This window comes from Anoplopoma fimbria, chromosome 2 (assembly GCF_027596085.1).
Source record: "Anoplopoma fimbria isolate UVic2021 breed Golden Eagle Sablefish chromosome 2, Afim_UVic_2022, whole genome shotgun sequence".
NCBI lineage: Eukaryota > Metazoa > Chordata > Actinopteri > Perciformes > Anoplopomatidae > Anoplopoma > Anoplopoma fimbria.
Genome location: NC_072450.1, coordinates 19,192,430 through 19,208,635, shown reverse-complemented (window position 1 = coordinate 19,208,635; position 16,206 = coordinate 19,192,430). Strand labels below are relative to the sequence as shown.

The 16,206-nt window shown below is 40.7% G+C and overlaps 1 protein-coding gene across 1 annotated transcript in view; it reads right to left on the bottom strand.

The window, feature by feature from the left end:
* Positions 1-1,199: 1,199 nt before the first annotated feature.
* sbf2 (SET binding factor 2) overlaps positions 1,200-16,206 on the bottom strand; it is an 82,262-nt gene continuing 67,255 nt past the window's right edge. The window contains 14 exon segments of the mRNA XM_054608553.1: positions 1,200-2,601; positions 2,763-2,894; positions 2,984-3,071; positions 3,454-3,647; positions 3,754-3,861; positions 3,964-4,188; positions 5,872-5,999; positions 6,517-6,643; positions 7,705-7,890; positions 11,118-11,219; positions 11,621-11,797; positions 12,423-12,601; positions 13,689-13,763; positions 15,587-15,670. Coding sequence (XP_054464528.1) covers positions 2,503-2,601; positions 2,763-2,894; positions 2,984-3,071; positions 3,454-3,647; positions 3,754-3,861; positions 3,964-4,188; positions 5,872-5,999; positions 6,517-6,643; positions 7,705-7,890; positions 11,118-11,219; positions 11,621-11,797; positions 12,423-12,601; positions 13,689-13,763; positions 15,587-15,670 — 1,904 coding nt within the window. The 3' untranslated portion in view covers positions 1,200-2,502.

The following is a 16,206-nucleotide window of genomic DNA, read 5'->3' as shown; positions in this document are numbered from 1 at the left end:
TCATGAATCTGGTTTGATCCAGTCAGAGGAACGCAGCAATGTGGAATCAATGATTGAGTAAAATGTCTGTAGAGTGTTTCTGTCGTAAAAAGGAAATGATTCCTATCACGCCTCTACACACAGTCCTGCTGGATAACTTCCGCTGCTCCCTCTGTTCATGGGCAGAGGTCCTAATCTCCGTGCCCAAAGTACGAGGCTAAATATGGAGAGGAGCTGCCAGAGGTTCTGCCCAGATGCTCTGCACCTGCTGCCAGTACGAGCCAGCTAAGAGACCGTACTGAGGGCACAAACACATTCTCCCTCTCCTCCCCAAAAAAGCCCTCTCTGCTCTTCTTCAGGCCTTTAGCTTAAACTCTCTTTGGACCACAGAAGTCCCGTTCAGAGCAGCCACCCAGGCGCCACAGTGCTGAGCTGGGGCTGTTGCCCAGTCCCATATTCATGGCTGGAAAGTGAGACACCCAATATCATCGTCTTCAGGCCCTGTTGTTGGCTCTGAGCAAAAACAATATGTGTTGCAGCAGTGTAGGATTACCTTTCATTGAGAGAAAATCTTTAATAAAGACAAGATGTTCATAACAAGCCAGGAAAATGTGACAATTACAAATGGTCTTAGTTTACTTCCTGTATCTTATGACCCATTGTGATGCTGGCAGCTCTAAGAGGCACAGCGGCGCTTTGTGCTCAATGTCAGCATTCTAATGTATTCACAATAAAATGTTTAGTTAGTTTAGCGTGTTAGCATGTTAACATTTGACGTATGGAATAATAATAATACGCTAATAATAACTTACAAAATAACTATGTAATGAGTTTTGCAGGTATTGGACTAATTGTAAATTGTAAATTGTGATGGCGCTACATGAAACATTTAGGGATCGGCAACTTTATTAAATTCAGATATTAACAACTAATAAAGACATTTCAGTGTCCAGCAAACATGCCTATGAAGGCCCACTGTGGGATCAGTAATTAATATAATACATATAAACTTTACAACTAATAATACATATATACTTTTGCTTTTCGCGCTTTAATACAATTTGTTGGTAATATGTCTGTACTTCCACATCAATAAAACTTTAAATGCAGAACTTTTACTTATTTCCACTTTGTGGTTTTCCTACTTTTATACATTAAACGAGCAAACCCTATGGTATCATAGCTCACTTAAACAAGAAGACAAGCAACAGGTAGTTTCAAGTATGTTTGGTTTATTTCAAAAAATTAGTGTCATCACAAAACATGGTACAAAGATACAGTAACAAAAAAAGCCTCTGAAATCTTTGAGTAGTTTCATTCGCATTTTTTTTCTATTTTAATGAAACTATCGGTTGCACAAACGGACAAGACGATGATCTCTGAAAACCACAATGTCCTACATGATATATTCATTTATTTCTTTTAAAAGCCCTTAAAAGACACAGAGCCTGCCTGGACAATCTGAACAACATCAACTAAAAGAATCATCTCCATTTCATTTTCAGAACAATGTTTCATCACAAATGGGAAACAGGCCACTCAGGTTTTTGCACCAGTAACGACACATAAAAAAAAAAAGACTTGTTGGTCACATTAGAATTAAGGTTAGAAAAGTATACTTATGTTCAGTACATCATACAGAATATAAAATGAAATGTCAGACAGGTATTTACAGAAAAACATAAAACCACCACACTTACACAGTTACACTTTTAATAAAAAAAGAATAATTTACATTACATGAGACATGTGTTATCCAGAAGTCAATAAAACACTCAACAAAATAGAGAAAACATCACATATTTAAATAGAAAAATGTCAGGTAAATCTTTTTGAACTCACTGTGCAAATTCTTTTCATTTAATCAGTCTGGAGGAAATGTATGTACATTGTAAAGTAATGCCTTAAGCCTCGCTGTCTGCATCTGTTAGAAATTTATATTTGATAAGGAGTGCATACTTTAGAGTTAAGTGCAAAGAAATTACTTTTTCATGTTGTGCATTATAATCTCTGAGTTTTTGGCGGTTCATACATTTCTTTAAGCAGCAATAACCTTTTCCTCGTAGTAAAATATGTGATAGAAATTATTTTATAGGCTATTTTCTAATTTTTTTAAGCCTAAAATTGAACCCACAGTTTGATTGGCCAGTGATATTGCTTTGATCTATTTACAGCTTAAGTGGGATAGCATTTCCTTGGAAGTGCAGCCCCCTCAAACATCAGCTTATCTTCACTTCTTCCCCGTTGGAGGTGTGGAGGAGGGAGCTGACAGCAGAGACGAATGTGTTTGATCGACTCCAACTGAAGCTGAGAGACGAAAACCTGAACAGCTGCTAAATAACAACAGGTGGAGAGGTGATGATCACATTCATTCTCCACTAGCAGGCACTTTGTTCACCGTGGTCCCCAAATTAAAGACATCTGAAAGCTCGAGCGGGTGTCACGTCTCTGCTCTCAGCCACCTGATGCCGCCTCTAGAGTTCATGATGTTAACGTCAGAGTTCAGCCTCAGAGTTTCACTGCTCAGGCGTCAGAGATGCAGTTCTGGATCTTGTCCATCCACAGCTGAGCGCTGGGCGCGTCAGAAGCGCAGAAGTTGTATACTCGCTTGCTGGTCTTCAGCTGCAGAGGTATCAGACAACAAGGGTTCAATTTGGAACAAATGAAAACAACTGTCCACAATACTGAAAATGTGGCTTGTGAAGAATAGATGCTCAAATTGTTGTGCGAAGGAGAAGTGCCACGGCTGCATCCAGTGCACATTTGGGTTAACTAGTACTCACGTCAAAGAAAGCCTTTTCACTGATGTGTTTGGGAGCTCCTATAGTTGGAGCGGCGATCATTACAGACTCCACCTCTGCCAGATCAATGTGGCCTCTGCAGTTTGTGTCCTCCCCGGTGTCGTAGTACCTCATCTGTGAAGACGTGAACGTTAATCTGCAGCCCGTCACTCAGGTGAGGGTTTAGTTTTTCATAAACATGAATGTGGTGCGGCTCGGCTCACCTGGTGTTTCGTTATGTCCAAAACAAACCAGCGAGGCTTCCAGCCTTTCAGCAGTGCTCCACGTTTGTACAGGATCCCCTCGTAAGACCTGAGGACAAGCACAGGGTGAGATCCAAGTTCATTTTGACTGAATGTTATGTCTCTGTAGCTTTTGCTACAATTACAGATGATAGGTTTTCATTTTTTGTTGTAGGGTTGTATGTAAACAGCGGTCTTTAAATCACAAGACCCCTTTGTCCCTTTGTCTCCAGATATTAGAGCCAAGAGACTGTACTTTGACCTCGTGGAAATTGTAAAATGACACACCCAAGAGTTTAACAGAGTACACACAATCCTCACAAACATGACAGACACACATATCACAGCGATGACTCATCTTCCAAAACTGGACTGGCCCCTCGGCAGCCGTTTTAAGGGAATTTAATGTGGACTTCTTATTTGTTCCAGCACTCAGGAAGTTCACGACCCACCTGTTCTCCTCACTCTTGGGGGTGAACTGGTTGTAAAGTGTTGCGGCGCGGCGGTTGATCCCATTGGCCGTGGTGGTGCTGTGGTCTTCGCCCAGTGCGCTGTCTGGCAGGTGCAGCATGGAGCGCCTCTGGAAAGCCTGCAGGCCCGACGTGGGAATGAGGCCTGAGATGGACACCGTGGACTGTTTACGGAGCTGCAAACACACAAGATTAAAGATGAAATATGTGTGGGGAAACAGTTTTACACAATCAAACTGTGATTTGTTGTTTCTCTTATTATTAATACAACTTAACACGCACATTTCCTTCTTGGGCGAGGTCTTCCTGAATGCTGATTCTGACTCTCTCCAGAGTTGTCTGCCATTTCTCAGAGGCCTGGTTCAGCTCTCCTTCCAGCTTCCCAATGTCCTGCAGCACCAATAAGGCACAAGAAAGACCACAAATATTGACATATGATACGAGAACAATCAGGATAAAACTTCAGTTTAAAATCTTGGTAACAACTCTTACAGTGAGGAGTTTGGTGATGGCGTCGGGCTGGGCGCGGCTCACGCTGCTGTAACAAGGCCACACTATCCTCCTCTTACTGTTGGACAGAGTGTGCACCTCCTCTGAGCTGTCTGACCTCGCAGCCATCATCCCCCAGTCGTAGCACGGCCCAGTGGACAGAGTCTCATCTGTGAAGTAGTCCCATTTATTCAGGCTGGGGATGCTGATCGAAGGCTTCAGGATCACCTACAAAACAGAAAGGTTTGAATGAGAATCAGATCTAATCTTATTGTGTAAAAAGGTAAAATTTATGCAGATTGAGTTCTTGTTGAGAAACATCAAAAAAAGTTTTACAGAGAGAATCTTGTTAAGTCTTGTTAAGTCATAGTGTTGCATGTAGGGGTCTGTCGATAGACCAGTATTGCCAATAACTATAATATAAAATAATAATTATATTAAACTCATGTTAATAATACATATGATCATTTTGTGTAAATTATGAAGCACCTTTCACATGGTTACGGACTCTCTCTACACCTCCCTGCACTCTAACTTTGGTTGTAATTAATTTGCCAAAAAAGAGACAAAAAGCACAATAAATTACAGACGTCGCAATTATATTGTTATATCAATATAATCATAATTTCTTGTGGCAGCCGAACGTAAAAATGGGTTAAGAGGTGGCGCAGCAGACGAGACAGTTAGATACTAGCAACCTGAGGCCGCACCCACCTGATAATCAAAGCGGCAACGCTCTCAATGGTTCCCATATTAAACCTTAATATAGTTTAAACGGGTGAGTCAAATTAAATTCCCCCCTACATTTGTCATTAACGAGTATATCAGCAATAGAGACCAAAACAGCCTCAAGTGGCCATTTGAGGAACTGTGCTTGGTTATGAGCTGCACCGATACTGATGAAGGTAATAAAATAATAACTCTTAATTGCTGTGAACGGCATCGACGATGCATTACAGCTTCACTCTTTCCATTCTTGTCTTTCACAATAAAAGCCCTAGTTATACAAACTGCATTGCTGCTTATGAGAGGGCAGATAAATTCACTCAGAACATTTGACTATAAGGCAACTCACCAAATCAGCTTACAGTACTGCTGTTATTGTTACAGTATTGGTATTGAGATATTTAGGCAGGTATCGTATCGAAGTGACAATACTAGTCTGTAGTGTGGCCGACTGCACATAATCAATCAACCATCAGAAACAGACTTGTCTCATTGAGTCACACATCAGTGTGATTAGAGATGAGATACCATCAACGTCAAACACCTGCTCTTTCTTCAAAACAAGGCTCCAGTCATTAACAGGACACTTCTTTGTCAGGAAACTGTAAGAACACAGATGTATTCCTAAATGATCAGAAAATAAACTACAAAAGATAAAGAAACAACTCAACTGACCAAGCTGGATCTCCTAAGTTTGATATTTTTCCAACTCTACTTTGGTAATTTATTTGGTAAAAAAAAGCCTCTTTGGATGCTTAACTTAACAATAAAAAAATAAATAAAAACATATTATTTTAGCAGTAATCTTAAGAAATATAGGAGTCAAAGTCAAAGGAGATAAACAATGCAAAGGCTGGACGACAAAAAAACGTGGTTAGCAGCTACCTCTGTAATGACTATCAATGAAGCACACTTTATAAAAATATCCTGAAGAGAATCAGGACTTGCAAGGTCTTTTGGTTCCTCCAGCTCACTGGTTTTACATAATAAGAGTTGATTATTAGTTTTTATATATATATATATATATATATATATATATATATATATATATATATACACACACACACACACACACACACACACACGGCAGAACTAGAGAATTCAACCACACCATCGCTCCTCAGTGTGGGAGCTGCATGAATCAGCTGCAGCTGTGAGCTCAAAAAGGAAGACATTTCCACTCACGTCGCTCTCTGTGGGGCTGTACAGATAGTTGAAGAAGACGGGACTCCTCCTGTGCATCCTGTTCATGCACTCCCAGATACAGATGCCTCTCCGGGCCTGTTTATCACCTTTATCATCAAACAACGTTCCTGTGAAACACACACAGAGGAGAAGCTGCTGAGCACATGGGCCGAATAATCACACAGGTTGTTTTGGCTGATGCAACACTACGGCACTAAAAGTTGTAATTCAACAAAAGGGTTTAGAAGTTATATTGCACGATATGAGAGAAGGTTTTGGCTGGCTACGTTCATCAATGGAGATTCTACACACATTTAATCTTCAAACATTCACATAACCCACAACATCTAGCCTCATATTGAATTACTATTTGGGTTTTTTCATGTTAATTGTTCAGCATAAATAAATCAACATTGGAGGCCTCTGACGCTGTTTACTTTAGTTGTGGGGACTTGTGCATATATTAATTTGTTCCTTGTATGGAAACTCTGGTAAAGTGCTTTTTTGGTACAGTAATCTCGGTTAAAATGTGCCCGCTGATATGAAAGTAAGATACAGCCAATTTAATGCAGCATTTCCGCAGAATAAAACCAGATTATAATAAAAAAACAACCCCCTCTGGTTTAAATAGTTAAGGACACTGACCATGTTCCAAGCGCTCATAGTCTGAGTCCAACAGGAAGTTCTTGAAGCGGTTAGAGATGTGATGATAGGCCAGGAACTTCAGATAATACTGATTGAACTCAAACTCCAGAGGATGTTGCTCCAAAATCTGCAAAGACATGAAAAGATGGATAAAGCTTAGACTTAAGAGGCAGAGAGGGGGGGTCAGAGTGTGTTTGTGTGTGTGACAGCTGGATTGTGTCTTTGTGTTGTGGCTTCACATCCCTCCAGTGAATAAATGACCAATAAGAAACAAGAATGAACGTCTCCTGTCCTCGTGGGGGCAAAGGTCGGTGAAATATTCACCACCAGACACAATCCAGACTTAGCCAGCAGGACTGCAGCCCCATTGTTCCCATCCAGTAGTGTGAAGTGGCCAACAAGAGAGAAGTGTTGAATATTTGAGGCCACCTGGGTCTATTGGCAAAAACAACAGCTGTTTTGGAGATGAGGCACTTCTATTTTCAGCTCTTGTCCGAAACCCTTCTTCCCCCCAGTTTACAGCTCTCCAGACCCCAGGACCCCAGCCAAACGGTCTTAGCTGCCAGGCTTACAGTTTCAAAAGACAAATGCAGAAACTATGTGTTGATGTAAGCGTATGGGAGCGGGTCTGTGCGATCCCCAGGAGACACACGCACACAAAAAAAGAAAACACAGCATTCTCTAAAGTTAGTATTTCAGGTTTCTGGACCTCATCTATTTCAGCTTCATTATTTTCTCCGCTTCCCTCTCCACACCCAAACCTTCTCAGAGACTACCAATCCCCAAAAACTGTAATTTCCCCCATGCAGCTCTAAACACGCACTGTCATGTGAGGGATGCTGAAAGCACGCGAGTGCAGACAGCTCAGTGCTGATCACAGGGTTCACGGACCATCTGGTCAGCAGCCTCCCTGCACACTCTCTGGTGCAATACGCTGTTGAAATTCCACATCCAGTGTTGGGAATGCAAAGAACAAAACTAAAACCAAATGTACAGATAATGACATCTGAATTTCTCGTATTTTTTCTCCCTCTTGTCTGTATGCTTTTTAGGAATGTTATGATCTCATGAAGACGGTATGAACTGTGTTGAGTCATGTGGGGGTTAGGAGGAGGAGAGAAGTCACATAGCAGGAGCAGGAGGTGCTTTACTGTATGGAGAACCTGTGGTGGTGAAGGTCAACCTCACCTGGTGCACACAGTCCAGGAACTGCAGGAAGATGGGTGTAAAGCCGCCGCCCTGGCTGCTGGGACTCAGGTTGCTCCTCTGGCTGAACTTGTGGCCAAAGGACAGCCACTCTTTCTCCAGCAGCACCTGAAACCCTTCCAGAGTCCGGTAGAAAGGATCACTCAGCAGCTGCACCAAAGACACCACCTGCAGAGGGACAGAGAGACGGTGCGAGAGAAATACGAGGAAGAGACGGGTCAAATAAAATACTTATCTGCAGTACTGTCAATCATACATTAACAATATAACGATAATTCTGTTCTGTATAGCAGCCCACTGCTCCTCTGGGATGGGTTAAATGCAGAGAATTGTAATTTCCCCATTGTGGGACTAATAAAGGATTGATTATTATTATTATTATTATGTTTCTCCTGGATTGTGGTGTGTTTGGTCCTCTTCAAGTCTTAAAAACAACAGATTTCAAGGTACCCTAAATACTTTTGGTTGATATGAAAATACAACATACTGTTTGTCCAGGAAAAGAGCACTGGCTTCATATTTTACTGGAAATTAATTTTTCTAGAAAAGTTGACCTGCTTTATGTTTTGTGAGTTAAAAATATTTAACGTTGAGCATGACTTTGAACAACTAACCTGTTTAAACGTGGAATAACTGGAATGGGTGTATCTCTCTGAGTGACAACATTTAGTGTGTAATGTTGTATTTGTGTATATTTTCTGATAACAATGTAAGAAAAACTAATTTTAATATGAATTGCATATTTAAAAGTTTAAAACATCGAGGTATTAATATAATTTTATAAAACAGAGAAAACATTGTGAGAGGCTACTAAAGAAATACGATTGTGTGCGAGATTTTACCGTTAAAAAATAAAACTTCTCAGTGCTCACTGATAAACCAACTATTGGTGAAAATATTCTTAATGACCTAAACCATTTGTTCTGCTCTGTTTCTTGTTACCTACAGTATCTGCTAACATTTATGCCGATACTAGTGGATCAGTATAACCTTATTTTGTCTCTGTGGAAAAGTTTTTGATAAACAATCCTCTGTCAATGCCACTTCAGTCTATATATATGATACTTTTCATAATGTTAAATACACAGGGTTGAAAACCCTTGATACTTTGGCAAACAAGCGGTTTAAATATCTAACCACTAAAGGAAAGTGGCAGCTGTTTCACCACAACGGTGCAGATTTATTTTCACAGTGTCATGTTTGATTACGATAAAGCATCGTTTTTGTCTTCTCGGTTGGTATGACTTTGCTTTGCATCCCTTTAAAAGCGGAGCGCAACATCTTCTGACAACACAACGTTAAACTGATCATCTGCTATCAATTACATTTATATAACATCTAGCAAAGTCTTCAGGCTCACTCCACAAAACACCAATGGAGAACCACTTTTCTACACATGCCATTTGCTTGGCCTGCTCCACTGCCCGTGTCTTCTCCAACACAACTAATGAGCCCTGACGCGAGGAATGAGCGAGAAAATCAGCTAATGGCTTCCCCGTGAGGTTTCAAAGAAACATCCAGACCTGAGTGGTGGAGAAAAGCCCACTGCAACCCCGGAACTGGATTAAGCCCCTCAGATTATTTATAAGACTACAGCGGACTGAGGAATGGTTTTAAGAACGATGCGAGGCATGAGAGAGGATATGAGAGATGCACAGGGTTTAGATGGAGAAACAGAAAACAGGGTTTCAGAAAGAAAACAAAGACGGTTCTGCATCCTGTCTGCTGGGTGTCTATGGTCCGTGGACAGAGGCAGCAGAGCGAGAGCATATGGAGCCCATTTGTGGTCCGGCTGATCAGGACCTGGCGTGATGGAGCCGGTGGCCCGTGGAGAGAGATGCTCCGGGCCGAACACGTGCCTGGCATAAGTGGACCACAAACCTGGGCTTTTACACAGCAGCCCAGGGCTTTGCAAACCCAGTAAACACGTTTTGAAGGACACACGCTTGCAATACCAACATGTGCACTTTAACAGGTCAACACGGAAAATATGAGCTCAGAAGGCAAACATGCGATGAAATGGCGAATGCAGCAGGAAATGGATACAGACAATTGATCTGGATCAAAGTAGACTTTTAGTTTGCGTGCCTCAAAAACAAAACCATGAACTTTGGAAATCAGCATAAAATCAGTAAGCCAACTCGCCTTTTTATAATCTATCTCTGCATCATTTTGTCACCAGTAACAGAGATGATTATGAGTAGAAAAAGCAGGTGTGCCAGCGGATTTATAAGTCACACATGGTCCAGTGCAGGCTGACTGGTGTTTGTTTGTTTTGCCACAAAACCAATAAGAAACTGTGTTAAAAGTTACTCATAATAAGTGTTTTATGAGCTGTTCTCCGTTAGCAATTCATCTTTTACAAGTGATTTTCTTTTACATTTTACAATTACAACCCGCGCCCACGGGTAAGTTTGGCTTTCAGTCAGAGATTTTTGAAAAATACAATGTAAATCAGTGTGTGTTCTACATTTTTATATTCAATGAGGACGGGACGGAATGACATTGTGAACTGAGTGCTAGTAACATGGATACATAATGGTGTTTCATTCCTGCTTTCCACTGAGGATGGTTTAGATTTAATAAATTAAATCAGGTTCTTTTGATGCATGTATTCCCTGTGTTGTTGTTTTTTACCAAATGACGTGATTATATAGACGGGAGTGAAATGTAACAAGGACCCCTATCTGGACCTGTAGAAGGGAAGTTGTGGTTACGTACACTTATCAACCTCTTTCTTGCTATTTCTTTGTTTATGGGCTTTTGATGCCGTGGAGGCATGTAACAATGCATCTAATGATTTGTCTGCATCAAGATGGGCTTTTCAAGAAAAATACCCCTCCTTCCAAATCGAAACAGAGGAAGGAAGACTGTTTTGGTCAGTTTTGTCAGTTGTCAGTTGAATCAATTCGTTTTTACACTGATCCACCTCTTGAACACATCTCACAGCTAAAAACACTTACACACACACACTGCTAAGGCAGAATAGAGCCTGACTAAATGTGCCAAACACATTTACCAGCGCCCGGTAGTAACTTTACTACAGAGCCAAGCCTGCGATGGTAAAATACATTTATTTTTAGAGAAGATGATAGTCGCACACATTAAACAATTTATTTTATAAGTTCATGACTTCTAAAATCATAGCCAGCTCTCCTACTTCCTGCAAATGAAAAACCCTTAAGTATTTTATATTATTACTTCTTTGCTTTGATCTCCTGTATTTCCCTTCAGGTTTTTGAATACACTAATTCAATTTAGTAGAAGAATGGGTTGATGGAAAAGTACCAAAAGCCAAACTCTGCAACACGTTAAACTCTCCATGTTCTTTCTCTGGTCACAATATTGTCTTATTTGTGGGTTTATTCAAATAGGTATTCGTGCGTTTTTCTTACTTGTGTGGTAATGTCCCAGCCGTCCTCCAGGCTGAGGAGAACAGATGAGCCGCTGTCCAGAAGCTCCACCAGAATCAGTGCCAGCTGCAGGATCTTGTGAAGCTGTGGGAGATCAACATATGTGCATTTGAACACATTTACACACATAGACACACACACAATTAATCCTCACTGTGTATAAGTTACCACTGGTCTACTGGTAAATTGTTTGCTGACAGGCTGCTTGTTGCCTACGAAGGGTTTCCCACGGATAATATTTTCTGTTAAGTACAACGTTCGGCTGCAGGGGACCGTCAGATAACCAGCATGATAAGAACTCTGATGTTGTGAATCTGTTTTCCTTGGGAAAATGGCTTCAGAGTGGATTTATTCATTATGTGAATGTGAAACACAGGATGAGCAGTAAAAGCCGACTGCTGGGTCGTTCTCACATCATTTTTTAGAGTCTGACTCGGATAACCTTATAAAAATGCAACACCAGTGTTGTTTGTGTGTTTGTTTACCTGCAGGATCCATTCAGAGTCTTCCAAGGCTCTGAGGAAGGAATCCTCCGAGTCGGACGAGGTGGCGCTGGGAGCGCAGGCTCTCAGCAGCTTCTTAAAAGAGGCTTTCACCTGCCGGGTGTCTGCAAAGTCCACCGGCACCAGCTCACAGTTCAGAGAAGAGTCCACTCTGAGGCCCTGCCAAACACAGAAAGATATATAACATGTAAGTTTATTCTATTATTGTAATGCATTCCGCACTAAAAACTGCTTTCTACGGGGGCGTGGCTACATAATTGAAAAACAACAATTATACAAATAAACCTATCAAACTAAGGATGAAAATATGCTGAGTTACCACAAAAACCACAAATACATGTACAAAGTAATGCAATTCTTATTTCTGCAATGAATACTACATTGCTCAAGAGGTTCCATTATTGTTTAAGACCGCAGTAATGCTTTGATTTTGTTTGCATGTTGACTCAAATCTATGGTATCTGCTTTTTTTTGGTTGTGCTCATTATTTTTCTGGATACTTTACCCACTGAACCAGGGGTGCTGTAGTTCATGGTTGGCGTCTTAACACACCAACACCAACACTAACTATGACCTCAACGCTAAAACATATATTTTAATGTTACTCCTTGATGACAGTTTAGGAGAAAATCATCACATCACAAAAGTAGACTTCATGAACAGATGGATTGGTTCGCATTAGTCTGTACGAGTCTACCTGATAAATTGGACAATGTGGATTTACAACAATTTAAGACAAAATGTCCTCCCAGCCTCCACAGAGGACCTTCCTTTTCGTTCTCACCCTTAGATGGGATTTTTCTCCAAAGACGTAGAGGGCAGCTTGCCGCTTCAGGAGCTGCGCCTGCAGACTGCTGCTACCTGCAGGAGGTGCCAGATCCTTCCCTGCTAGTCTGGAGCCAACGTCTGCAGTCAACGGGTGATGGCCGAGTCTGCTGCTGGAGCGCAGGCTAGCCCACATGCCTGCAAACACACAGACATAAACAAAAGTCACACACACGCAGGAGCTGGTCTGTGTATGGACACATGCTGTCAAACAAACTAAGACAGAATGATGAACAACACATGACATGCGGACTACGTTTACGTGCACAGCAGTGCAACAGGGATTATGACATTCTTTCAGTCCACCAACAAAGCAGTTGCCTCTGCGATTCGGGTGTGTTGAGATATTAGAAGCAGAAGTTGTTGGAATTTTTTTGCAAGTCAACAAGTCTAAAAGCACATTTCTCTGAAAACCGGCATGCAATACCTTCCAAACAGCATGAATCACAATCAGGAAGCAGATGATTTTTCACAGTAATCACTTTCAGCTCTCATGAGTTACATTTTTACAGCTGTCAAACTGCTGCTAATGTTAGCTTCTGCAATCAGGGCAGTTTTACAAGAGCCTTTGACCAAATGGACATTAAATGCACAGATATCTTAAAATCCATTGGGGTCATTTACGAAATGTTTCAAATGCTATTGGTTACACTTTTCACAGCTATGATCAATTACGCAACGGTTTACACCTGATTGAAGATTAACAAGACTGCTCTTTAGACTCGGAAATATACAGGCAATAAAAACACACATTAAAAAGCTTTTATATGATTTCTTTTTAAATATTAATGGACTCCTATTTGCTTCGAGTCAAATTACAGAGTACTCGAGTCTGTCTTTATTACACTACAGGATCAGAGGTGCCTCATTTTGTGTGATTCATAACTTGTCTGCCATGACAAACGGATTCCTTTCTTCCTCATTCTGGACCAGCTTGTAACCGACCACCAGTCAGCCCTACTGAGCCAACACATTAACAATAGAACAGGCCACATTAGAGCGGCCACTTTGGTTTGTGAAAAACCACAGCTCCCAGAAGAGCGCTCACAAAGTCAGCCATGATTAGTACTCTGACTCACAAGGTTTGAAGCGTGGTGAAGTAATCTTGTTAGTGAGCGTTTGTGTCGGTTAGAAAGAGAAAAAAGGATGAGGCTTGGAGGATATGTTAGAGATATAAGGAGCGCCTTAAGAGGTCTAGCAGGGGAAAGAGACAGTTTGACTATACCTTGATGGTGGATTCTCTCCTTACTGGCAGGTTTTTGGTTTGAGTGAGTGAAAAGTTTATCTCTGTACTCAAGCACTGGGCGGTTGTTTGTACAGGATATAGAGAGAGAAGATGAGGGCAGGGAAAGAGGCATGAAAAAAATAAATCATGTCAACATCAAACGGACATCACCACCTGCTCTACTAACCACATCAGAAACCAACAGAAACATGCCAATGAAGAGTTGAGGCTGGTCCACATAAAGTTGTCTTTCAATAATAAAGAGAATGATTGTCATAGCATGCATGAATATGATTGTCCATGGTTATGCGTGATGGTATGAAAACAAAATACTTTTGTGCCACTTCATCAGCAAGAGATGTGACACATTCTGCTCCAGAAACCTGTGATGTCTGTATCTGTAACAGGTGCAGCAGACTGGAGTCACAGTTTGCACGACATTTGTTCTCTTCTCATGTGAACAGAGGCCGACTAGGAATGGATTTACTGAAGTAAATCTGCAGGTGTCCGTTTTGCTTGAAAAATTCTGCGTCTTAAAAGCAGGCATACAAATATTCTCTCTCTGTCGGGATTTTTGATATATTGCTACATCACTTTTCATTTCCAATAAAGTTGTAAAACATTACATTATAATTTTACAAGTAATACACCGTTTCTGTCAGATGGAGTCGAAGTGTTTAATTACAGTTTGGATTAAAGGTTGAAAAATAGAAGAAAAACTCCCAAGTTTTCAGTGTCGTTTCATCCTTTTTAGTGCTAAATCATTCATCTGAATAACACCTCATACCGGCATTCAACAGCAACAAGCACAACATCTGGCTGAGACATAGCACTCAGTCCTGATGAATTCTCCTTAAGAGTTCACATTCCAGTTAACACATTAATGAAGTCGTATCCATTTAACAGCATACAGAGTTTTCTGTATCTGGAAGATTTACAGTATGCTTTTTTTGTTGTTGCCAGAAACACTACAGGTATCAAGAACATACAAGGTTTATGTGGCAGTGAGCTCCTGATATACTTCACATGATTACCAGAGAATTATAAAGTGCATACTGTACGCACAGCTGTAAGCCAAAGAACCTCAACACTCCAACGACCTGATACTTTCCATTGGGCACTAAGGCTCAAATTATTTTCAGCATCTGTTTTTTGACTGAGGAAAAAATGACTGAAATACTCTTGGTTGTATTTAGTTTATCTAGAGCCTATAACTTTGTCTCACTCTTGTTATTTAATACTTTTACAATACTTGTACTATATGATTCCAGTATTTTCACATATATTCAGTTGAACCATGTTTCCTCACATTCAGGCATTTTATTCATGGTATTATAACTACAAACAATAATTCATATGCAATCAATTTAAAACATTAAGTATGTTGGCCTTAAGGCTATGTCTCACACATTCTAATGAATGTATCCAACTTTCTAAAATCGCAGTAATACCATCTTTTGCAAGAAGAATGTTCCTTCAATAATATCTGAATCCTTTCAGGATGTCTTTAAATTGGTTGCATACTTTTGTCTTCAGAAGTGGGATTTTAGTGCAACAATAAATTCACCCATATTATTAAAATGTAAGAGAAAATGCGTTTTATAACAAGAGAAAAATGGGAGCACACGTGACCCGGGTGGACAATAGAGAGAAGGGCAGAACATCTGGGATAACTAGGAGCACTGGCAAACCAACCGCTATAAACTATTGTGATTATCTAATACGTGAGTAAAATGAATGAAGCCCCTTTTTGTCAACTTTGCCTTAAGAGACTAGAGGATGCTAAAACACTCATAACTACATTATTACAGGTAACAGGTTCTGGTGTTTCATATTTCACCTGGCAGCAAGAGGACACATGTTGACGTTTTAACTAGGAAACAGAGAACAACACTCACCTCCTCTGGTAAAGCTGTTTGAGAATGGGAGTTCTAAATGGACAGGAGCCATCTTTGGTATCCTGGATGTCCTCCTGTCACTGCCTGAAGACAAACATTCACACAATACACAGGACATTACACCAAGTGTCAATGTTCAGGAAGGTATTTTTTCATACAGTGTCAACCCCAAATCATAAACAAGACAAGATGACAGATGTGCATTCCCCTTCTACAAGCAAAAACACTCAAACTCATGCAGTGATTAATGATGTCTTTTGGTTCAGTTTGAACTCACTGTGACACTGCAGAATTGATCTAAATCCAATTTTCCCATTAAGAGCCCTAAACCTGATCTGAGCGCTTTCAACACAAGATACATGATGGTTAAAGGAGTGTGTGTGTGTATGTGTGTGTGTGTGTGTGTGTGTGTGTGTGTGTGTGTGTGTGTGCGCATCCTGGACACAGCTTCAGTCCAGTCAGAGAAGATGAATGGGCAGTGACCCCAGGTTGTCCTGTGATTCTTATTTAACCTCTTATTGTACAAATTTCCTTCCAGTTGTTGCCGAATATCAGATACAGTATTTCTCCCACAGTGTCTCTCTCTCTCTCGCTGTTTCTCACACACACACACACACACA